Source organism: Miniopterus schreibersii (genome assembly GCF_964146895.1).
Source record: "Miniopterus schreibersii genome assembly, chromosome: 15".
Taxonomy (NCBI): domain Eukaryota; kingdom Metazoa; phylum Chordata; class Mammalia; order Chiroptera; family Miniopteridae; genus Miniopterus; species Miniopterus schreibersii.
In genome coordinates, this window is record NC_138115.1 from 798,097 (window position 1) to 824,466 (window position 26,370).

General features: G+C 44.0%; 1 protein-coding gene across 1 annotated transcript in view; it reads right to left on the reverse strand.

Moving 5' to 3' along the window:
• Window positions 1-26,370, reverse strand: part of GXYLT2 (glucoside xylosyltransferase 2) — a 147,381-nt gene that overhangs the window by 96,822 nt on the left and 24,189 nt on the right. Inside the window, exons 2-3 of the mRNA XM_081159070.1 lie at window positions 19,305-19,497; window positions 11,671-11,802 (exon numbers count right to left, since the gene is read on the reverse strand). Coding sequence (XP_081015196.1) covers window positions 11,671-11,802; window positions 19,305-19,497 — 325 coding nt within the window. The remainder of the gene's footprint in view (window positions 1-11,670; window positions 11,803-19,304; window positions 19,498-26,370) is intronic.

Genomic DNA, 26,370 nt, shown 5'->3' on the forward strand with positions numbered 1-26,370 from the left:
GATTTGCTCCAACCAAGACGCCGGCAGCCGTCATCCCCCGTCCTCTGAGACTCCCTTCATTTGTCCTTTGTGTGGGACCCCCGCTTCCCAAACCCCACATCTTCCTTTTGCCTGATGTACTCCTTCATTTTGGTGGAGAACAGTCTCCATTCGTTCCCTGAGAGAAAACTCAGAGGAAGTAAATATTTTAAAACTGTACACATCTAAAAGAAAATGTCTTCTTTTGAAGTTTCAATATGGTATTTATACCAAACCAGAATTTTTTTACTTTAACTTTCCTGGATTTAAAGAAGCTAACTTATCAAATGTACACATGTACATACATATGTTTATTGTGGTAAGTTGGTTGTAAGTTTATGTAAGTTCCAGGAGTGAAACATTATAATGCAACATTGTACTCACCATAGAAAACCTAGTTTCCATTTGTCACCATACAACTGACCCCCTTTGGCTACTGCATCCGCCCTCCAGGCCCCTTCCCCTCTGACAACCACTTACCTATTGTCTGCCTCCATAAGTTTGTTTCTTGGTTTTTGTTTGTCTTATTTTTTTTTTTTATATTCCATATCTGAGTGAAATAATATGGTATTTGTCTTTATCCATAACTTATTTCCTCAAGGTCCATCCATGTTGTCCAAATGTCAGGATTTCACCTTTTTATGGCTATTACTCCATTGTATGTATGTACCACACGTATACAACACTTAGGTTGTTTCCATATCTTGGCTGTTGTAAGTAATGTTGCAATGAGCATAGATGTGCATGTATCTTTTCAAATTAGTGTTGAAAATGTCTTGATTCTACCCATACACTTGATTTGTAGTTGGCTGGGTATGGAATTCTAGGTTGAAAATGATAATGCCTCTGAGTTTTAAAGTCATTTCTCCAATATTTTAGCAATAATTCCCCTATTGCTATTGAGAAGTCTGAAGCCGTTCTGATTTTTGATCCTTTACTAGCACTAATTATGATCTTTTTATTCCTGTTGTGCTAATAGTCTACTTGTTTTATCCTGCTGCTGAACTCCTCTATTGAAATTTTCTGTGCAGTTACTGTATCTTCAGCTTTATGATTTCTGTTTGATACTTTCTTATATTTTCTCTTGGTAGTAAATTTCACTTTGTTGTAAATTTCACTTTGTTCATACATTATTCTCTTAACTTCAGTGACACCTTTATGACAGTAATTTTGAATTCTTTATCAGATAAATTATTTAAGGTCTGTTTTTAAGGGGTTTATCCTGTTCTGTTGTTGAGAACATATTTCTCTATTTCTTCATTTTTTCCTTAATAAGACAGCCATCTCTCCTAGTCTTGAAAAAAATAGTTTTATGTAGGAAATGAGCCGTTTTGATCAGCCTGCCCAAGTCTTGGTTATCTCTCAAACCTTTGTGATTGTACAATCCACCTTCTTTGTCCTGAGTGGCTCCCAGTAGCTGAGGATGTGTCAAGACCCATTTCGATGCTGGCGTCTTCTTGCTTGCCCAGCGTGGGCAGGAGGCTCCAGCTAGTTTCCAGGCTTCCCTCCGAGGGATCCCACGTGCAGGAGGCTCCCATGCTGCCTCCGTGGCTGGGGCCCCTGAAAGCTCAAGTCATTCTGCCTGACTCTGTGTCTCCTTTTTTAAATTATTCATATAAAGTGATAGCCTTTTGGTGGGTTCCCTCAATCTGGGAATGGTGGCTCCTTATTCTGAAAATTTTCTTAAATTAATTTTACTATTAATTTTCTGTCCACTGTGTTCTCTGTCCTCTCTTCCCAAAGCCCCTATTTGCTTTAATCTGCACCCGAGGACGTGCTTTTATTGGTTTGAGAGAAACATCGATGTGAGCAGGAAACACTGATCAGTCGCCTTCCGTACTCAACCCAACCAGGGATCAAATGCGACCGAGGTGTGTGCCCGGCTGGGAGCCCAACCCTCAGCCTGGGGCACACAGACGACACCCCACCGACCGCGCCCCCGGCCGCGGCCCGAGCCCTTGTTGGTTGAGATGTTGGACTTACCCTCTAATTTTCTGATCATTTTATTGACATTATCTCATTAGTATTATTTTTTATTCTACTTTCACAAAGATGTCCTCAACTTTTTCTTTCAATTATTCTACTGAGTTATTCATTTCTGTTACCATATTTTGAATTCATAAGAATTTATGTTTAATCCTCTCCTTCATTTATTATCTTCTTTTCTTTCTCTGAGGGTACTAATGAGAATTACTTTAGAAGTTTTATTCATCCTGTATATATTATTTTCTCTAAGTTGATGCTTTCTCTTCATTTTGATGTCTGTCCTATTAGAGGTTTTCTTCAAATTTCTAGTGATTCTAGATTTCTATTAACATTTAAGAGCTGTTTGTAAGTATGTGGAGGGGGCCTGCCAGTTGTTTTTTTCAGTGTAGGAAGCACTGGCTGGGCCACCTTAATGGGAAATACCCTGATGTTAATGTTCTTAAATCTCTGCCGATATTTCTTCCAAATCCATGCCGGAAGGCATAATTTTCCCGGCAAGGCTCTGGGTGCTCTGTGGGCCTAGGGTCTCAACATTCCTATGTAAGTTTTCAATTGAACCTCACGTTTTCAACATGGTGCCCTCAATAATGCCTGGATTTCCTTAATCCAGAGACCTGCTGCTTTATTTTCTATAGAAACTAAACCTCCAAACTTTTGCCCAGGGAGTAGAAAGGCAGATACCAAGTTACATGCTGAAAACAGGCAATCTGGGGGTCAATTACTGAAAGACACTTGCAACCAAACGTCCAAATTCTAGGCTCATCTGCACTGCTATTTTCAGAGGTACCTGGTTGGCCTTTTGAAGGTTGTATCACACAAATCATTTGCTTCTGGGCTTTCTCCATGCTGGTTAAGTATACAGATGTCTCAAGTAGACTAAGTTGGTTACCACTATTCAAAACCTAGTTTGAGATTCAGTTGCCTACTCTCCTGTTCTTTTTCTCCTGGAATAGAAGGTTTATGGCCTTAAAAATTTTAATTATCAATTTTAGTATAGTTTTGGGAATAAATGAATATAAATGCAAATGATTTGTTTCCAATCTTTGATCAGACACAAGCCTAGTTAGCTAAACCTCTGTGCCATCCTAAGAGCCCTAACATCCTTTCGATTGAGTCTTCTGATGAACTCAGCCTCAGTCAATTATGGTTGCTTGCAGCCAGAGAATTATGTCACAGTAGGCAACCAACAAGGACTAATTATGATTCTTAAGAGTGTGCTTCATTACAAATATGGTGACTCCAACGTACGAGGATGGTGATCATGCTGGGATCAAAGAGACAATTCCCTACAAAGTATTCGATTTCATTATAGGAGTGTGCTCTGCTAGGATGTAACTGTTCTGTTGGTTATGGTTTGGCCAACTAGACCAAATTATTTTTGTTGCTATTAACCAAGATAAGGCCCCTTTGGGAAAGTAGTTAATCATCTCAGTAGTTTCATGCCACACATTAGTCCCAATAACAATAGCAATAATGATAAAAACAGCAGTTAAAACTTACTATGTGCCAGGCACTGTTCGTAAGGGCATTAAATGCATTAACTAATTTAAATTTTCACAACACTATGAGATAGGTAATATTCTTATTCCCATTTTACAGGTGTGTAAATTGAGGCAAGTAAAGATTAAGTTATTTCTCCAGATTACAAAGCAGTAAGTGGTAGAGTCAAGATCTGAACATATTTGGGCTGCCTCAAGACAGCATGGCCCTAAGAACCATACTGCTTCATTATATCTGAAGTAAGTTTTTATCTCCATTGAATGCTTCCTAAATACCGTGGCTATTAAATTTCCTAAAGGCCACACATATATGATCTCATACGTCTCACCTTAACAAAGTAGAAGGATGCCTGTCATCCATGGGGGAGAATGTGACTCGGGGCAGGCCAGAGTGCCCACCTTCCCGGCTACAATAATTATTCAGGTATGAACACATGAATAATGCTCGGCAATCAGAATACCCTAGAATTCATCTGGTATCATGCTTTTATAACAGAGTTATTTGGTACCATGCTTTTATTTTCTCTTGTAACAACTTTATTAAAATATAATTTACATACCACAGAATTCACCCATTTATGATGAACGACTCGGTGGTTTTCAGTCTATTCACAGAGTCGTGTGGCCATCATCACAATCTAATCTTAGACCATTTCCACCGCCTCAGAAAGAAACTCTGGAGCCATTAGCAGTCGCTCCCCATTGCCCCACCCTGCTCAGCCTAAGCAAGCAATCATTTACTTTCTATCTCCATAGACAGGTTTGCCTATTTGGGACATTTCACATAAATGGAATCATACAATATGTGTTCATCTGTGAATGGGTCCTTTCACTTTGCATGTTTTCAAGGCACATCTTAGTTGTAACACATGCGAGTACTTCATTTATATTTACTGCCAAATATTTTTCCATTGTATGAATATACTACAATTTATCTAGTCCACAGTTTATGGGCATTTGCATTGTCTCCATCTTTTGGCTCCTATGAATAATGTTGTTATAAATATTTGGGTACCAGTTTTTGAGTACCAGGAGCATATGAGGGTTCCAACTTTCCACAGCGTTACCAACACTTGTTATTACATCTTTTTTACTGTAGCCACCCTCTGGTATGAAGTAGCATCGCAATGTGGTTTTGATTGTATTTCCATGATGATTAACAATGTTGAGCATCTTTTCATATGAATATTGTCCACTTATATATCTGCTTTGGTGGTGTGTCTATTCAGATCTTTTGCCCATTTTAAAAAATTGGGCTGTCTTTTTATTATTGAGTTTAAGGGTTCTTTATACATTCTAGATATACAAGTCCCTTATCAGATATGTGATACACAAATATTTTCTCCTATTCTGTATATTTTCTTTAAATTTTCTTTATGGTGTCATTTGAAACACAAAAGTTTTCAGTTACGGCGTCCAAACTAGTTATTTTTTCATTTGCTTTTGTGCGATATCTAAGAAACCACTGTCTAATCAAAGGTCATGAATATTTACGCCTGTATTTTCTTCTAAGACTTTCATATTTTTAGCTGATACATTCAGATCTTTGGTCCATTTTGAGTTAATTTTTACATATAGAATGGGTAGAAAATATAAGTTCTTTTCTTTTTTTTCTTTTTATGTGGATATCCAGTAGTCCCATACCATGTGTTGAAAAAATTACTCTTTCCTCAGTGAACTGCCTTGGCACTTTTGTCTGAAATCAACGGACTGTAAATACAGGGTATGTATTTGGACTCTCAGTTCTCTCCCACTGATCTATACGTGTGTCCTTATGCCAGTACTACACTGGCTTGGTTACTGTCAATTTGTAGTATATTTTGAAATCAAGAAGTAAGAGTCTTAAAACTTTGCTGTCCCTTTTAAATACTGTTTTGGATATTCTTGGTCCCTTGAATTAAAAAAAAAAAAAAAAAAAGACAATTTAAGAGCAGTTTTAGGTGCACAACAAAACTGAGAGGAAGGTACAGAAACTTCCCATACACGACTGCCCCCCCATGCGTGGCTTCCCCTATTATAAACACCACTCACCAGGATCCTCTATTTGTTACCAGGGATGGACCTACATTGACACATCGTAATCATTCAAACCGCAGTTTACACTATGGTTCGCTCTTGGTGTTGTACATTCTGTGGGTTTGGGTAAATATATAACGACACATGTCCATGATTATAATATTATAAAGAATATTTTCACTGCTCTAAAAATATTTTGTGAAGTGCCTGTTCGTTCATGTCCCCCCCCCCCCCCCAAGCAACCACTGATGTCTTCACTGTCTCCAGTTCTGCCTTTCCCAGGCCACCTGCTGGAGTCGCCGAACGCGGCCTTTCCGACGGGCTGCGCTCTCAGCGACGTGCGTTTAAGGTCCTCCACGACTTTTCATGGCTTGATAGCCCATTTCTTTCTAGTGCTGAAAAGTATTTCATTCTCTGAATGTGCCACAATTTATCCATTCACCCACTGAGGGACATCGTGATTGTTCCCGTTTGTTGCTTGAGCTGCTTCGAAGTCTTTTTCTACTAAATCTGACATCTGGGTCTTCTCAGAGGCAGTTTCTGTAGCCTGCAATTTTTCCCTATGCATCAGTCACACTTTCCTGTTTCTTTGCACGCCTCATATTTTTTTTGTTGAAAAAAATTTAGATAATATATTTAGGACATTAATGTACTGTGGCATGATTATATATTTTAGGATGTTTTAGATAATATATTGCAGCAATTGTGGATACTGATTCTTACCCCCCAGGACACACACACCCATTAACCTGCAGGGCTTGTTGATGTTGTTTGCCTGTTTGGTATCTGGACTGGACTATTTTAGTGAATCCATCTCACCCACCATGTGAAGCCTGGAATGTTGCTCCTCAGGGGGTGCAGCATTGGGCACGTGCACAGTCACCCTGAAATGCCTGTCTACCTTCTCTACCCCTCCTGTTAGGCGACCTGCCTCTGTTGGAATGACACACAGCTATTAGGCTCCACTGTCAGCTCGTTGCTTTATTGTTTCTGAAAAGGCCTAAAGCACAAATTACTGTACAGCCTGATCCAATTAAAGTCAGGACCATTTTCAGGGATAGTTTTTGGGCCAGTCATTAAACTCTGTTCTGGCTCCAGAAGGGTACTTTTCTAGGTCTCTTTTCCCGGTTTTCCCTCACAGCCTATAGTTTATTTTGCTGCTCTCCTGAAGTTACCAGCTTCTTCTTAATTAAGGGGGCCCCGAACCCTTGGCCACACTTGGCTGCATTTAAACTCTGCAACACAGAGGTTAGTGGAGATGAGACATACTGATGGCCTATCCCCTCCCCCGAGGAAGTGTTGTATCCTCCACCAGGAGCTGTTCGTGACTGAGTTTCCATCATGCTGAGCTGGAAGGGGAGAAGGAAGGTCATGGTTCAGATGTCACAGATTCTCACTTTCTTACTGAGTTTTAGTAGATTTTCTTGAATAATAAACATGTTTCTTCATGGGCCTTTGCTTAGGTCCTTAGGACAATTTCCAAAGACTCTAGATAGTTGTTTTAAAAATAACTTTTGGCCCGACCAGTGTGGCTCAGGGGTTGAGCATTGACTTATGATCCAGGAGATCATGGTTCTGTCCCCGGGCGGGGCACAGGCCCGGGTTGTGGGCTTGATCCCCAGCAGGCGGCGTGCAGGAGGCAGCCGATCAATGACTCTCATCATTGATGTTTCTCTCTCTCTCTCTCCCTCTCTCTGAAATCAATAAAGATATATTTTGAAAATAATAATAATAATAATTTTTGCCAGTTATGCTTGTTTCACTGGGGAGCAATTCCACAGAGCTTCTCATGCCACCGTTTTGGATGTCACCACCCTGACACGCTCTTTTTCTGACGTAGTAACTAAGTTTCTAGAATTTGGATCTCAGCCTGCTTCAAGCAATCATCATGCTCACGGAGTAAGTCTTCTTTTTAAAGATTTTTAAATGGAACTTTAGAGACAGAGGAAGGGAGAGGGCAAGAGAGAGAAACATCAATGTGAAAGTAACCCATCCATGGGCTGCCTCCTTCACACCCCCACTGGGGACTGAGCCGCAATCCAGGCACGTGCCCTGACCAGAATCGAACCAGCAACTCCTTGGTGCCTCGGACAATGCCCAACCACCTGAACCCACACTGGCCAGGGCACATGCAAGGGCCTGAGGGGGAGACAGAGCCCCGGTGACATGAGGGAGCCCCTGGGTCTGGGCATGCTTGAGATTAGCCCTATCACCTGCACTTCTGCAGTCATATAAGTCAGCGAATGTCCTTCTTTGCTTAGCTAGTTAAAGTTGAGTTTCTCTCACATGAAACCAAGAGTTATAAATAATATCCTGAATGTCAAACCTTTAATAATGTGTGAATAAATAATAAGCACTGTGGAAAGTTTGTTCAACAAAATTGGTATCTAGGGTCATTTTTATATGATCTTTTTGGTAGTTAAATCTCATTCCAATAATCGTTGGGCTCTTGGTGCTTGATAAAATATATAGACATCATTTATGGTGATTCTAATTGACATTCCTCTTAATAAGGGTTTTAATATATTCCTATTTGCCAATCAATATTTGTTGATATCCAAAGGGTTATTTCTAATGAGGCCTCAAGGTAAACTGCTAATGCTGAGGTTTAATATTAATAATAATAGAGGCCTGACCTTAACTATAAAAATTTCTAATAAGTCAGGTAAACCTTCCTTTTCCATTAGCCTATGGAAAGCTCATTAGAACGTAAGTCCGCTGTTTTGCCAACGAGAGAGCCAGTGCAGACCTCTCCAGCGAGCCAGAGGAGGGTCCCGGGAGACTGTGCTGCAGCTCTTGATGTGATGTAAGAAATCCAGGTACCTAAGATTGTTGTTTACTTGGTACGGCACTTCTTTGAAATATTAAAAGATGGAACAAGTTTTTTGGAAATAAATTGAGTTAGAAAACTCAGAGACTTCTGGCCAAAATGGCGGCAGAGGCCAAAGTGGTGCTCGCCCCCTCCCATCACCTCAGAACTGCGACTAACCCACAGAACCCCCGCCACTCGGAGCCACCCGATGGCCGGCTGAGTGGAAGCCCTGCACGCGGGGCATGGAAGGAGCGTCCACACTGAGACTGGCAGGAGGGGTGGCGATGGGAAGGGGCTGTTCCCACACCCAGGTGTGACAGACCAAAAGCAGGAGGGGTGGTCAGCTGTGGAGGCCCCCGAGGAGCAAGGGGTCCCAACCCATGACCAGCCCCCGTCCAGCCCATGGCTCTAGTGCTAGGAAGACAAGCGCCCTTAACTTCTGGCTGTGAAGCCAGCAGGGACTGAGGCTGAGGGAGACGGAGAGACGCTGGAGCCCCAGGCAGTTCCTCTCAGAGGGGCCGCACATGGGCCTCCTCAGACTCACTCGCTTGGGCTCCAGCATGGGGGTGCTTGAAAGGCACCAGACACCTACGGGGAGGCACCGAACTGCCCGGCATCAGGGTGAGAGCTGCAGGCGCAGCTTTCTCCCAGACAGAAGTGCCGGCAGAGGCCATTGCTCCTTTTCTGGCCCCCCCCCGACAGAGCCAGCAGACGGCGCCGCATCTGAGTCTCCACCAACCTGGCTCACACTGTTTGCCCCACCCTGGTGATTCTCTGAGACCCTGCCCCACTCAAATTTCAGGCCCACCCAAGCTGTTTCCAGTGGCTTTTCCATAGGAATGGCCTGTCTTGGATCATGCTTCAGAAATTCCTAAAATCTCTCAAACAAGCAGCATCTGGCCTCAGTGAGCCCCACACTTCTCACTAAGTGGCCCTAGCCCAGCACTAGTGCAGGCGGCCTTGGTTCACAGATTGTCCTCCCCTGGACCCCTCCGAGCCCAGCACAAGTAGCAGCCACCTGCAGGCTGTCCTGTAGCTCATGCCAGCCGGCCCTGGGCAGGGCGCAGGCAGCACTGACCTTGGCCTGCACCTCCGGGGAGGCCCCAGAGCAGAGCCTCTGGTGGGCAGCTCAGGTCATGTCAAAGCACCGCCCGCCACCTCCACAGCAACACGCTCACCAGACAGGCTCGGTGGGCACCAGAGATCTGCTGGAGTAAGTTCTGCTCTGTGATGCGAATTCATGAAACTCAATTATTTCCCTCACTAATGGAAAAGGAAAGAGTCCTCCAGGATCAATTTTAATGAACAACTTTCATTTCTTTGTAATTGGCATATCGTTTTAAACAATTGAAACTTCTGAATTACCTGAAAGTAGCATGCAGCTTAGAAAGCTTAATCGAACCAACTGAGGTTTAGTGTACATCAGTAATGGTCCTGCTCTTAGGACCACTGTTCACAGAACTACGACAGTAAATGTCCCCTGGCTTCATAAAGCTTAACTTGGTGAGATGAAAGCTCCAGTGATTGTACATGAACATCTAACAGGCTTGAGCGGCAAAGGCCTGTGCTCTGATCATCCCCATGGAAAAATCTTACCCGAGAAAGGGTTTCCTCTACAGGTTTGAGGTAGATGAGACCCTTCAGAAAATGGGTAAGACTGTGCTTCTAGGTCAATTGGCTGACCACCTGTAAAAGGTTTACATTTTAGGATTTCCATCTTCTCTGTGCTGTCCCGGCAGCACACCTGATTTAGCTTTATAGTGGTGAATTTCAAGGAAAACATCACCTAACCTTTATTTCAAATTACCTTGAAGCTCAATTCATCTCCCTGATGCCCAAAAATGCCAAGTTCATAATCTGTTGTTATGATATGACTCAGAGAAGAGAAATGTCCTGTCAACCACAATCGCCATTATTTTTAGGACCTCTATTTTCCATGATCAAAAGCAGGTAAGGAATGCCAGCACCCATGTCATTGGAAATGAAATACTTGCTTAGCTGGGATTAGTGCCAATTTGAGGTTGTTTTTCTTACTCCCATTTTTATGTAATTAATCCCATCTGACAACATATATAAAGGTCTGTGGCATATGAAAAACAGGCCATTTAATGAGTGAGCACCAACAGTACATCCAGGCCTTGTTCTCACAGGTTCTGTGTAAGAAATGCTAAAAATGCCATCTGCCTTTTAGGGTTCAGGTCAACAGATGGTAAGACTTTCCTGTGTGGATGTCTCCCAGGTACCCCAAAATCAAAATATAACTCCCATTAAACTCATCTCCCCTCTCACCAAAACAGATTTCTTTCTAGTCCCTTCCATCTAAAAATAGCTCAGCCAACTGTTTAGTGGACTAACCATAGGAACTGCCTGTTTTTTGTAGGTCATAAATAGCTGAATATTGGCAATTTCAAACAGATCAACCTTTTCAGGTCAGAAACCTGCGTAAAATCCTTATTACCTCACTTCCCTTCAACTCTTACAACAAGCTGATCATGAGGCCTGGTAAATTCTATTTCTCAGGCAGGTTCTGCATCTCTACAGCAACCACTAGAGCACAAGTCGCCATTGATTGGCCTCAGCAATTCCACTGTCCACACTGCAGTGGACCAGTGTGTCTCTTTAAACACAAGTTAGATCACCCCACTTCCAGAAATCAGTCAGCAGCTCCTCACTGCCCTGCACGCAGGGAGCTGACTCTCACGGCTCACAGGGCCACGGGGCCTGCGCCAGGCCTCAGCCTCTTCAACCTCCCTCACTCTATTTTCTGGTTACCACACTTTCTTTTATTTTCTCAAATATGCTCCTTGGTATCCTCAGTTTTGATATGTGTTCAGTAATTTTTCTATTTAGGATTTTTAAAAATCAAATTGAAACATTCAATTCAAAAATTCAAAATCAAAAGGTTGAATCAACACTCTGGACTTTCCTGAATTGTCCCCTGGCACGGCTACATCTCGTAGCAGTTATTGTTATAAGAAAAATAACAACAATCTAAGCTAATATTTACTGAGGCTCAAAGATGTGCCAAGCTGACGGAGGAAACTGAGGTGTAGAGAAATCGGGGGGTTATATGAGGTTACATAGCTAGTAAATGGTGCCATCGTTAGAAAGACCCATAATTCAAAACCAGCTTTAGATGCTGTCAGCCCCTCAATCTTTGAGAAACACAGGGACCCTCTCTCTACACCATCAAGACCAAAAGAATCAACTACAGAATCCAAGAGAAACACATTTTCAGCTGCATGTAAAATGTTTCTAAATAAACTCCAGTTAATTCCACCACATTTCCAGGAGCAATTCTCCCCCAACCAGCACCTTATTAAAAGCAGGTGTTCCTACCGGAAGAAAGAGTCTCTGGGCAGCACAGGGTTTGAATAATTTCTTCCATTCCTGAGGGCTTCCAACTGAAAATGTGATGGGGTAGATTCTGTGCACAAACTTCTTTGTATATGAGTCAGGCCACTGTCGTAACTGAAAAACATGGAAGTCAAGGGGAGGGTGATTAGATCCCCAGAAATATGGAAATCCCCTAAAGCTTCAGAATGGTCAAATGAAATTTATTCAGGCAACTTACATAAAAAGTCTAACTTTATCACCCAAGAGCATTGCTACGATTAAAAAAATAACATCCAGAGGTGGCAAGGGTGATGGGAAACCACATAAACACTGTGAGGGCGGTATAAATTTGAATAAACTTTCAAGGGGAAAATTTGGAAATTGGTAAAAACAAATCCTCAAAGACAAAGATACAGAACTGTCACCAAAACCTCTTTTGGGAGGAAAAACACACATAGTTGGGAACAAACTAAATGCCCAAAATTCATTAGGATAGAAATATACAATGGACTACCGTGCAGTTAGAATAAAATAGGTCTATATGTGCTGACATGGAAATAATGGTTATGATATATAGCTAGGTTTTAGAAAAACAAAGTGCAAAAAAATATATAATATGCTTGTCTTATAGGGACGATATATGCGTATATGGTTTATATGTAGAGAAAAGTCTGAACAAATGTGCACCAAAATGTTAAAAGTGGTTGCCTATAGAGATGGTGATGGTGTTTTTATTTTCTAGGTTTATATTTCTGTATTTTTTAGAACTTTTACTATCTTTGCACATATTAATTTTACAACAAAATTATTTTAATTAATAGACTTTATGTTTTAGAGTTTTATGTTTACAGAAAAATTGAGCAGAAAGTACAGGATTCCCATATACTCTCTTCCCTCCCTCCCCCTCCCCCCTCCCTTCCTCCCCCTCTCCCCCCTCCCTCCCCCTCTCCCCCTCCCTCCCCCTCTCCCCCTCCCTCCCCCTCCCCCTCTCCCAGTGCCCCTATTATTTACATCCTGCACTAGTGTGGTATGTTTGTTATAACTGATGAGCCATTGTCATCAGTACATTATTAAGTAAAGCCTGTATTTCACATTAGTGTTCATCCTTTGTGTTGTACAATTTTACGGGTTTTAACAAACACGTGGTGTCCTATATGTACCATCACAGTATCACACGCAGTAGTTTCACCACCCTAACAATCCCCTGTTCCATCTGTGCATCCTTTCTCCTTCCCCAGCCCCCTCTGAGGGCCTGGCTACCACTGATCTTTTTATTCTTGGTTAGCTTTGCCTGTTCCAGAATGTCATGTAGTTGGAATCATACAGTATAGAGCCTTTTTAAATTGGCTTCTTTCACTTAACAATATGTAATAACTTTCTTCCATGTCTTCTTGTGGTTTGATAGCTTACTTACTATCACTGACTAATATTCCATTGTATGGATATATCAGTTTGTTCGTCCATTTACCTATTGATGGACATCTTAACCATGTTCAGTTTTAGATGATTACAAATAAAGCTGCCATAAACATTCATGTGCAAGTTTTTGTGTGCACAATTTTTCAATGCATTTGGGTAAATACCAAGAAGTGCAATTGCTGGATTGTATGGTTAGCCTACGGTTGCTTTCTAAGAAACTGCAAACTGCTCTCCAAAGCACTGCACCACTTTGCGTTCCCCTCACAGTGAGGGAGGGTTCCTGCTTCTCCACATTCCTGCCAACCTTCGGTGTCAGTGCTGTGAACTGTGGTCGGCCATTCTAATCGACGTGTAGTGAGTGGTATCTTGTTTTAATTTGCATCCCCTAATGATGAATGACGTTATGCTTATCTGCCATCTGTGTATCTTTATAATTTTGTGAGTCAATGCTTTCCCATTGCCATAACAATTCTACTTCTAAGAATTTATCCCAACGAAAATCCCCAAATTGCACACATTTATAAGAAGGTTGTTTACTCTCTTGTTGTTTTTAACAGTAAAAAATAGGAAAGAGCCTAAATATGAGATTGGTTAAATAAGTTTGGGTACATCTACATAACAGAAACTATGTAGCTACTAGTAACAATGTTGTAGGAAAAGGGTCAGCAAACAATGGGAGCGCAAGAGCCAACCCAGTCGCTACACGTACCACACGAGCCACGAACGGTTACACATTTTTAAAAGTTGAAAAAATAAAAACAAGAGTAATATTTTGGGATGTGAAAAATCACATGAAATTTGAATTCCAGTGTTTGTAAAGGTTTCATTGGAACACAGCCACACCCACTTGTTGACGTATTTCTGTGGCTCTTTCACGGTAAACAGCTGGGCTGAGTCACTGAGGTCACAGCCTCAAAGCCTGAAACAGTTACCGTCTGGTCCCTCTCAGGAAAAGCTGGTCAATCCCTGTTTTAGAAGAAATTCAGTAACAGAAGTATCAGTAATACCAAAGAGAATATAGGATATGATCCTATTTCTGATGTTGATATGAAAAAAAGGAATGTAAATAAATACACCAGAACTATTTTCCCTGAGCATTACTATGATGGTCAATGTTTTTTCACTTAAGATTTTATGACTCGTTTTCCAATGTACATATATTGCTTATATAATCCATACAAATTTTTGAAAAAACATACCATTGAGAACATTTTAAATTTGCAATTTTAAGATGACTATTTGGGCCCTGGCCAGGTAGCTAAGATGCCAGGATAGAGCATTGTCCCAATACACCAAGGTTGCAGGTTCGATCCCGGGTCAGGGCACATACAACAAGAAACCAATGAATGTATAAATAAGTGGAACAACAAATCAATGTTTCTCTCTCCCTTTCTCTCTCTAAAAATCAATCAATCATCTTTTTTAAAAAAAGATGGATATTTGGGAGTGAAATCTCAGAATGAGAAAGAGTCAGAGTAATAGTCAAATTACCTACAGCTGACTTATGAAGGGCACTGACGAATCAGAACCCACATCAGCACGAACATCCAGGACAACTGCACAGACACGGCAGAACCGGCACTAGCAACGAACACTCAGCACAACAGTGCCAACCAACCAGAGCAGACGCTGGGCACAGACCCCGTGCGGCTGTGCTAGTGCACCGCAGCCCAAGCCGGCCTTGGGGGGACGGCAGGAAGGTCCTGGCTCCACTGGTCTCCTTAATAATTTGATCTTTACCATCCAATCCTCTAGAAGGGCTTATCTACCTTTGTCAATCTATGTCTTTTAACTGAAATGTTCAGTTCATCTACATTTTTTACTAGGCATGTACACGAATGGTATACTGACTGCGAACACTGAAGCCCTGTGGCCACGTCCTCCACGGCGAAGCTACACTCGCGTGCGTACACACAGACACACACAGGCTACGGCTGCCCCACTGTCCCCACCAGAATGGGCTGGAGGCCATCACAATTTCTGTGTCCCACTATTTTCTAATACTGAGTCTAGGGCAGGTGAATAGATTAACCAAACCTAAATCATGTCTGATCCCAACCTTCCCAGAGAGTCCAGAAAATCAGCCAGCTGTCATTTTCAGCTTCTATTTTGGGAGATGACAAAAATAAATTAAACTTTAAAATATTAAAGATCTACAAGGTAGATGGTAAATACCACCATATATATCGTGCTTAAGCAGCTTTAAAATAAATTCTACTTAAATAAAATTCGCCCACAAGGCAACTTCCAAAGAAACGATGATGGCAATTAGCATTTTGTTTTGTTTTTAGCCTGAGGTACGTGACCCTGCACCTCCCAGGAAGTTATCACAGGAAACTTTGGATATTCCCACAGCGCCTCTCAATGCTGGCACTTAACCTGCCCTCCACCATCCCCTGTGGCTGAGCAGAAATCAACTGCTGCTGATCTACTACTTTTAGGCTCACATATTGCCCAACATATGGGAGATGTTCCAGAGAATGCTTGTGGTGAGAGAATATACGGAGTGCCTGATTCAGCCTCACCATTACACTGCAGAAGCACAGCGAGAACCATCTGTGCCCTTTGTGTACCTATCTGCTGTGGGGTTTTTGCTTACACTTTGATATAGATGAAGAAATTGGGACTGAGAGTTCTGTGATTTATGTAAGAGTCAATATTTTAAATCAAAACTGGCACCCCAATCCTATTATAAAAAAAGGGGTGACACCATAGGCCCTGCCTAGCTTTTAACATCCTATTATAATTTCCTTTGTGAGTTGAGCTTGAGGAAATGAGCCATCAAAGGGGTAAAGGCCTCAGGAAATTCAAAACACAGCACAACCTCACAGTATCTACAAAGATTCCCCATGTAATTTAGCTCCTAATTTATAATGTTCTGGTTATTATGGATCATAACAAAATACCCCCAAACTTAGTAATTTTTTAGTTATTATGTTCTTAGATTCCCTGGTTCAGGAATTTGGACAAGGCACTGAAGGGACTGCTTGGCTCTGCTCCACGCTGTCAAGACTCAGCTGGAAGCCTTGAAGGCTGGAGGCTGGAATCCCCTGAAGCCTCCTTTACTCACATGTCTGGGGGGTGAGGGTGGTTATTGGCTGAAGACCTCATTTCGTCTCTTCGGGACCTCTGTGTGTCATCTCTCCATACGTGCTAGTTTGGGCTTCATCAGTGGGGTGGCCAGGTTCCAGGGGCAGGCATCCCAAGAAGAACCAAGCAGAAGCTGTCTCCTTTCTATGAGCGAGGCTCAGATGTCACATACCATTACATTTGTGACACCCTATTTTATATGTACGTACATATTATATACATAGATGTATATGTATTAGCTATTGCCTTATAACAAATTACCCCCAAACTTAGTAGCTCAAAACCAAAATATACTTATCTCATAGTTTCTTAGGGTCAGGAATCTGCGAGCTGCATTGTTCTGAGCCAAGGCCTCTCTGAGGTTACAGCCCAGCTAATGGCTGGGGCTACAGTCATCTTGATGCTATTGTAATTCACTAGTTATTAATAATAGGAAAAGAGCAAAGGGAAGGCCAAATATTACAGGCATGTCATCTGGGCAGTTTCGCCAGGAAGCTACAGCTTTACACTCCTCAGGGGTCCAACGAAGGGGAGATAGGTGCATGCCTGGTAAAGCTGGGGTGGCATAGGAAGGTCCCTGCTGGGTTATACCTGGGAACAAAGGTCACTGACCAGAATTGGTGTGGCCACTGCAAGGGCACAAAATTTGGGATATTTAATCCCCTGAACAAAGTTCACTCTCTTGTGCTCTTACTGCTCGTGGGACTTGGGTGACACTGGGTTTGCGGAGCTCCCCTGCATTCACCCACAGGGCGCACGGACCCCCTGATGCTGGACTGGACCCAGCTGCCACATGGAAAGGCAACTCTGGACACTGGCTCTGATTTTAGCTCTGCTAAAACCTCAGCTACACTTCTACGACTGGACTAAGGGAAATGGGACTTTGGAAACCCAGGGATGTAATTCCACACAAATAAAAATCACTCATCCTCCTGTGCGAGTCTCAAATTCTTTCTCTCAAGATATGGTAAGGCCTCCACCCCCAAGACCCAGTGGAGAAAGGACCCCCATTTCCTCCAATATCAATCTGAAGGCTACATAGGGCTGGAGGTTCCATCTTCAGGTTTATTCACAGGAGCGTCAGCAACAGGCCTTCATTCCTGAGCATGAGGCCTCTCCAAGGGCTCCTCTGATGGCAGCTGGCTTCCCCAAAGCAGGTGATCAGAGAGAAAGTGCAAACAAGACGGAAGGCCCTAGTCCCGAGGCGGAGCAGCAGCACCTCTCCCCGGTGCTGCTGGTCACACAGACCAGCCCTGAGCTGTGCGGGGGTGGGGGGAAGCACACGAGGGGGTGATACCAGAAGGTGGGACCCCTGGGCCTCTTTGAGAAACACAATCTGCCGCACACGTGTGGTTACACACACCTCCCTTCTCCTTACCTTTCTGTTAAGTCAAAGTCTGTATTTTGTTTGTCTCCATCCTCATGTCCCAGCTTCTTGCATGGAGCCGGTTCTCAGTAAGTACTTGTCAAATGGGTATTGAGAAACACAGTTCTAACATCTGCCTCCTTCCTGCACATAGAGTACTTCTCAGCCCCTTGTGACCGCTTCGGGACAATTAAATGTGTGTCGACATGTCACCGTCAAGCAGAGGGAACAAGAGGCACAGGCCTGGTCCGCTGGTCTGTGGCATCCCAAGGGCTACAGAGGCCGCAGGTCCAGCAGGCGCCACAGGCAGGGACAGTCTGTCAGCTGAGACCGGCAACAGGCAGGTAGGAATCCTCTGGGCTGTCACTGCAGCCTCCCCGGCCTATTCTGATTACAGATCTATCTCTTTTATCGATCCAGCTGCCCCAAGCTGCAGATGAGAAAACAGCTCAGAAAGGCGACAAGATTTTGGAACTCCATTTGTAAAATAGGAACATGATTGTGACCTTTTCCGAAGGGTTGTTATGAGGATTAAATAAGAGCAAGTTGCAAGCCCTTGACAATGTGTATTATGATGACCTTCCTCCCCGCCCCGCGGCTTCACAGAGCTGACTGTGTGCTTCCCCTCAGCCTGACTCGGACACTTCTCAAGGCATTCTGCAAACAATTTCCAAGCCCCAAGAACATTTGTTCCCCTGGCTCCTCTTGGTGAAGATGTCAAGGTGATTTTTTCTTTAGAAAACATTACACATTTTCTAGCTTTCTGTTATTAGCCTTTCTCTGCCCAATATGCTTCTCGGGCTTTTCTCATCAGCGTGGCTCCTGGTGGCAGGAGGCAGCGCTGCTGACTCAAGCAAACAGACCCAACGCAAAGCGAGTGCTCTGCCAGCATTCAGGGACTTACTGTGAGTGAAGACTTTCAGGGAAAACAAAGCTTGGTCTGCAAAGTAACACACGTACCTAGACTGGGGAGAAGAGGCATTTCCAAAGTGCTCCTCGTGTACTGGTTAAAAAATTATTTGTTCCCCAGCATAGAAAGTCAAATAAATGATGACCCAGCCACAGAATAAAATACTATGCAGTCACCAGAAAGCATGATGTATGAATGTACGAATCCTGACCCGGAACAATGCTGACAATATGTTTCTAAGTGAGGAAAAGCAAGTTCCAGATCACACAGAGAATCATCCTGATTTTGTAAAACTAACATATTTTAAGCTGGGTACATAAATATTCATGCATTATGTATGTGCCTATATATGTACAAGCATGTATGCATATACACATGCACACCACCCACAGACATACACGCACACACTGGTGTACAAAGAAAACAGGAGAATCAGTGAAAACCGTTGACCCCGGCAGTTTCCTGGGTAGGGCCGAAAGCCGCAAAGGCTGCGCACTCAGCTCATAACATCTATATGGTTTGAATTTAATTAACATATATTGCTCATTTATAAAAGAGACACGAATGAAAATGAGCTGTCTGTCTCCCGAGTGAGGACAATACTGATGCCTGCAAGAGGGGTGGCGCTGGGGCAAAGGCTCTAAGTGCATCATCTCATGGGATCCTCACAATGCCTCTCTCTACAGGTGTAAGGACCCTGTGTCCAGGTAACAACAGAAAGGCTCAGAGCCAAGGGTTCACCGTCACACCGCTGAGTGTGCAGCAAAATACACCAGTGAACAGGACTCGCATCTCCCAAAATGCAGCCCAGCTGCACTCAGTACACATTTGCTGTGATTTCTGCAAATTCACCTGCTTATCGAACTCGGGCTTCAGAGATTCTTCTGTGAAAATGTGAAACTGCATCTTCCTGTGGCTAAAGAGCACGGCTGACTTTAGCATAACCAGCGTCTCCTCCACCCGATCACCACAGGCCACCACGGCCAGGTGCATCCAGAGCTTGGCTGGCAGCACAGCATGGAAACTCCGGGGCTCTCCAGGTCTCCTAGAAAGAATTAAAAAGTTAAAGCTATTACTAAACTCATTAAAGAAAAGCATCTGGTAAATGGTTGGAACATTTGAAAGCATGAACAGGCACAATACATTATTACATTTTATAAAGTGATAAACATTTTGACAACTCTCTTGCTTAGAGAAAAATACCACTTATTCCAATATTTATCCTGGCAGTAGCAGGATGAGTAATGTTTGGGCTGCTATAGGTGTCTGGGACTTTTCTGCCCGCACTCAGCTGCCTAGTGCCTGGTGGTTGCCCACTGGCTGTGTGTGGAAATGGCATTGCTAAACTTGACAGCTGGGACAGGGCTGGAGCTCCCCCTCACATGGGCCATGGAAATCAGATTTTAATGCAACTTGAATAAGAGGGGGGGTCATGGCTTTCCCATGTGAAATGAGCAACATGAGATTCCCATCCTCTGGATGGTTTTAGGTTGCAGTGGAGTGCATGGCCACTGAACCAAAGGAAAATCATACCAGCCCTGGAGGTGAGCACAGAAACCAACCCATGTGCCTCCATTACGTCTTGGGAAAGTCCTGAAGAAACAGGTGTTGATTTGAACCATCTCACTCAAGATTGCTGAGGTGGTATGTGTGAAATTCGGCTTCCAGTATGAAACTGATATTAGTGAGAAACAGGCAGGAGAGGGGCAGGTTAAGCTGAAAATTACCAAGGTATCAAATGCCAAGTTAACAGCTGAGAGGGGACAGGATCCAAGAATCCAGAATCCACCTCCTGCTATTTCCTTAAAATAAAAGATTTGTTCCAGACAAGGAGATGCAGCCAAGCCTCGAACACACCACTGAGAACATTTCCAGGCACGCTGGAAGAAGCTGTCCTGGCAAAGGTGGCCTGAGACAAAAGAAACTAATGTACTCGTACAAAAGATTCAGAGACCAGGGAAACTCGGACGTCGCGCACCACCTTCCCTCCAGAAACTCTGATGCGATCAGTGCTGCTCCACGAGTCACTGCTGTGGAATAAAGGCAGTTTGCTCAGATTCCTCTCACCAGGAAGAAAGTTAAAGATGTGGGTGGAGCATCTGGACAGCTTCCTAACTGATTACTTAGGAGCAGGCTCAACAACAGCACAGCCTCCTGGCTCAGCTAAGCCCAGCTGCAGTCAAGTTCCTCAGATTCCTCATTTCAGTGGTCACAGGAAAAGACAGTAGACGGGTCCTAAGTGTCTCCCTAAATCATCCGACTCTCTTCACCCTCCTGTTGAAGGCCACCATCTTCCCTCACCTGACAACTGTGACAGCTCCCCGGTAAGTGAAAAGGTATTTTGAGAAAAAAAGAGACTGCAGTGACACAACTTTTATTACAGTATATTTTTATAATTGATCTATTTTATTATTGTTGTTACTCTCTCACTGTGCTGAATTTATAAATTAAGCTTTATCATAGGTATCTATGTATAGGAAAAAACAGTATACAGAGTAGTCCCTCTTTATCCATGGTAGATTTTTTCTAAGACCCCCTACTGGCTACCTAAAACCACGAGTAGTACTGAACCCTATAAATAAATACATTTTATTTCTCTTTGGCATATCTGATTGCCAGTATCACTACCCTTGTAGTTTGGGGCCATTATTAAGTATAATAAGGACTACTTGAACACAAGCACTTTGATACCCTTACAGTTAATCTGATGACCAAGACGGCTACTAAGTAACTAGTGAGCACATAAGATATGCACTGTGGATACACTGGACAAAAGGATGATTCCTGTTCCAGGTGGGACTGAAAGGGACCACAGGAGACTTCATCACGCTACTCAGAACCGTGCTCAATTTAAAAGTTTTGAATTGTTTATTTTTGGAAATTTCTGTTTAATATTTTCAGGCCACAGCTGACCCTAGGTAACTGAAACCGTGGATAAGGAGGGGACTACTGTAGTGAGAGACAGACCACGGTGCCTGCCTTGCAGAAGCTACATTCTACAGGTGGCAGGGGAAAGACAAGGAAAGAAACAGTAGTCAAAACAAATAGTAACTAAGTGACTTACAAAGACAGTTATTCAGTGGTAAGCACTATGAAGGAAACAGAGCAGGAAAAGATGTAGGAGTGGCTGCTGGACTGGCACACATTACACGGTGCAAAGTCGGAAAAACCGCCACGGAGAAGGCGAGACCTGGAGACAACCTGCAGGTGCGGGAGTGAGCCACGTGCGTTTCTGGGTGAGGAGCGTTTCAGGCAGAGGGAACAGTCAGGAAAGGTGCTAAATCAGGAGCATGCCCGGCGAGTTCGAGGATTCCTGTCCTTAGGACTCAGATGTCTGTTCCAGTCCTCAGCCTCATGGCTGGGTTTTCACACCTGCTGTTAAAGTGAACTCCCAGTTAATGAATATAAAGGGATGGGAAGAGATAATGCTAAAATCACAGTCCACAACTACCAAAATATGCTACAAAAGAGATTTAATACACACTCATTTACTTAAAAATACGTTCAATATTTAGGAACATATACATCATCCAAAGATACTAAAACAATAAATGCAATAGCTTAGAAATCTTAAATATGAACCATTACTCCACCCCAGAACAGAACAACTCTGTCTAATTTAGCCTCACACACTGGGCTTCTACATGAATAAGACATTTAACCTGGGTAATCTGGGAAATACAAATCAAACAATAAAGAGATTCCATTTTATCTTCAGATTGACAAAATATCTTAAATAAAATAAAAGCTGGGACATATAAACTTTGAGTGGATGCGGCGGAGGGCAGCTCACACACGGCTGGGGCACTATAAACTGGCCCAACACCCTGGAGAGCCACTTGGCAGCATCTGGCAGGAATGAAGATGTGCGTGCACCATCCGGCCCTCCAGCTCCACATGACGAACCCCTGCACACGTGTACAAGGCTCCTGCAAGAATGCTGACAGCAACCCTGTTTGCCATAGTGAAAAACTGGGGGGAGGGAAGCTGGCGGGGCTGTGAGAAGCAGCAGAGGCCCCCGCTCCCAGCCACAGACTCGATTTACTCCTAAAATCCTACGGAGCCAGCTTGGAAACCCAGAGAAACATACCTGAGTGGACGGAGTGCGAGTGGGGAGCACTGGAGAGACATCATGGAGTCCGTAAGGAAGGGGGAGTCCCCCCTGAAGCCTGTGCTGGGCTCCGAGCCTGGAGGCTTGGAGGCTGCGAAGCTCCCTTCCCTCGGGGGTGCAGACCCACATCCAAAAGTGGGGATCCCACACCTGAGCACAGGAGAGGGGAAGGAGCGCCCCCCGGAGGGCAGAGGGACCCAGGGGAGCGGTGAGTCCTCGAGGAGGGGACCGTGCCTTCCTAGTAAAACAAAGCTTCTAGTGGCGGCTGCAACCGGCATCTAGTGCTCGGGGTGCCAACCACAGGAAGGGCTGTCCCAAGGTCTGTGGCACCCGAGTGGTAAGGGACCAGGGGACTGTGCTGAGCAGCCGCACACGGGGACCCTCTGCCTCCCTGTGGGGCACTGTGTTGAGCCCCAGAAAGCACTGAATCTGCGTGGTGTGGGGGAGGGGAGGAGCCCTCCCGCCCTGAGCTCCCGGCGCCCAGAGGCTGGGATCTGAGACCAGCCCTAAGGGTGTCCTCCCGCCCTGAGCTCCTGCTGGGGAGAATCTGCGATCGGTGACCAGCCCTGAGAGGCTTTTGGTGGCCTGGGAAGCTGCCCCCGCTTTGCTGAGACCAGCCGTGCAGGGAGCTGCGTGGAGCTGACTTCGGGTCGCCTCCCGCTGGGCGCCTTGGCGCGGGACTCTCTGCCTGTGTGTTGCTCTGTGCGTTGCCAGTTTGTGCAGAACCGGCTCCCACCTTCCCGGCATGCACTGGGGGACAGACCAGCGGAGGCTGGGGTTGGGGTCTGCACAGTGGACCGTCTGAGGGGCGGGCCTGGTGCGACCAGCCAACCAGAGCTGAGCAGGGAGGGGCGGAGCCCGCCAGCCTCTCCCGCAGCCGGGAGCACCGCCCCCAACAGGAAAGGGGCGGGTCCCGCTCACCAGGCCCCAGACACACCCGCAGGGCACAGTCCTGAGGGGGAAGGACAGCAGCTCACAGGAGGACTTTACAGGGATAAGACTCTCAGGGACTGTCCTTTGGGAGCTGGAGGAAACGCTGAAACCCCTCCTGGGGGCTGGGCAGGCAAAGGGCTCACCAGAATGTTCTTTAATCGAACCCACGGAGCCCAGGCTGCTGAAACGGCCCAGACAGAAAAGGCAACCGGCTGAAATCAATCTGAAGCTGCAGCAGGACAGAGCCTGGGGAACTAGAACCAGAGGACAGGGTAGGGACTGAGGAGCTGGCGGTGGAGCAGAGACTAACTCCTGCAGAGTGAGCGCCTGACAGCGACACCTCAAGGGGAGTGACACCCTGAGCTACACTAGCCACCCTGCACCCTGAAGACTCTACAGAAGACTCTGGAGCAAGACCAGGCAACCACAAGGCTGCAAAACAGCTGACAAGGGGAGGTGGTCCATGGAGAGCCTCGGATCAACCATCTACCTGAGGACACCTGAGCCAAACCTGGACGCCCCTCACATTGGGTGACACACAAGCACCTCCCAGGAGAACTGAAATCAGCCCACAAAACAGTGAGCCGCAGACAACATAAGCTGCCCAGAAGAAACCCACCTGGTTGACTGTCTTTTTTCTTGTTTTTTTGTTTGGTTTGGTTTTGGTTTTTTTGGTTTTTGGGGTTTTTTTGGTTTTTGTTTGTGGGTTTATTTTTTCTTTTTTTTCCTTAGGAAGAAAAGGGGAGAAAATTTGTTTTTTCTTCTTTTTTAAATTTTATAATAAATTTTTTTTTTAACTAAATTTTTTTTTCTATATTTTATACAAGAATTTTGTCTTGAGTAGCTTGTTTTTAGTTTTGTTTTGGTTATTTGCTTTGTTTTGTTTTATCCTTGCTTCTTCTATCAAGACTTTCTTGATATCCCTGCTTAACGACTGGGACTTTATCATTATAACCAAGTTTACTGCTTTCCTCTACAGTTTCCCCCAAATCTCTCACCGTATTCCCTCCCTGCCTGGGCTTCATCTCTCTCTCTCCTCTCGATCCGTTGGCATAACTTTATTTCTTTTTCTTTTTTCTTCTTCTTTTCTTTCGTTCTTCTGTTTTCCTCCCTTTTCCTGTCTTTTTGTTGGATTGTTAGTTTCTCTTCTTCTCTTTATTGTATTTGTGTTTTCTCATTTTCAACTATTACCCTATTCCTAGTCTCTCCCTTAATTTTTGCTGGCCCTTCTTTCAGAATCTTTTCTCTGCTTCTGTTATCTCCCAGTAGCTTCTCTATTTTTCACATTTTACTTTATTATTATTCTCTAAATATTCACCAGTATAAACAACAATATACATATCTCTCTCTAAGCGTTACTTTTCTTTCTCTCTTTCTTAAGCATTTTGTGTGTGTGTGTGTGTCTGTGTGTGTGCGTTCTCCCTTCACTCTCCCAGTTCTAATTTCACATGGGTTGTGTTGATTGTGACTGTCAAGATATTTTGTAAGATACCTCTTGTTTCCTGGAAGTTTAGTTGTATATTGTCCTGCCTTGCCAACACCCATACAACAGCTTACACGACGAGGTTGGGGCTGAGACACAGTTAGCCAACCAAAGAGGAGGGTCCTCCCAAGGACTGATCAACAACAATCTAGACCCAACCACAAGAGGAAAACCCAAAGAACCCACAAAAGGGACACTCACGAGAGGGACACGCCTAGAGCAAAGAGGTCAGAAGTATAAGGAAAACACACTGCTGGGCTTCATGGACCCACAAGACAAAATCCCTCCCGACAAGACTGAGAAACAGCAAATATATCTAATATATAGATACAGACACTAAGGCCTACCATAATGGGGAGACAAAGAAACAACCCCCCATATCAAAGAAAAGGAAACATCGCCAGAAAAAGACTTTCATGAGATGGAGTTAAGCAAGTCATCAAAAACAGAGTTCAGAGCATTGATGATGAAGTAGTTCAAGAAACTTAAAAAGATGCTAGATGATAAGATCAAGGACCTTAGTGAAAACGTGAAAAAAGAGATACATACCATAAACAAAACTCAGACAGAGATAAAGAATGCTGTTTCTGATATCAAGAATGCACTGGAAGGAATTAAAAGCAGGCTCAATGAAGCAGAGGATAGAATAAGTGACTTAGAAGACAAGGTAGAAAAAACTCACTCAATCAGAGCAGCAAAAAGAAAATACGCTTAAAAAGCATGAGGACAGTCTAAGGGAGCTTTGGGACAACATGAGGTTGAACAACATTCGCATTATAGGAGTGCCAGAGGGGGAGGAAAGAGAGCAAGGGATAGAGAACTTGGTGGAGGAAATAATGATAAGAAACTTCCATAGGCTGGCGAAGGAGAAAGCCACACAAGTTCAGGAAGCAGAGAGGGTTCCAAACAATAGGGGCCCAAAGAGACCCACTCCAAGACACATCATAATTAAAATGGCAAATGTCAAGGACAAAGAGAAAATATTAAGGGCTGCAAGAGAGAGACAAGCAGTGACCTACAAGGGAACCCCCATAAGGCTGACAGCTGATTTCTCAACAGAGACTCATCAGGCCAGAAGGGAGTGGCATGAAGTTCTGCAAGTAATGAAAAGCAAGAACATGCAACCAAGATTGCTTTATCCAGCAAGGCTATCGTTGAAAATTGAAAGTGAAATAAAAAGCTTCCCAGACAAAAAAAGGCTAAAGGAGTTCAGTACCATCAAACCAGCATTGCAAGAAATGCTAAAAGGACTGCTCTAAGAAAAAGAAGGAATAGTGAGAGAAAGGTACATCAGCATAAAGGGGGAAAATGGCATTAAATAAGTTTATATCAATAGTAACCTTAAATGTAAACGGAATAAATGCTCCAATCAAAAGACATAGGGAAGCTGA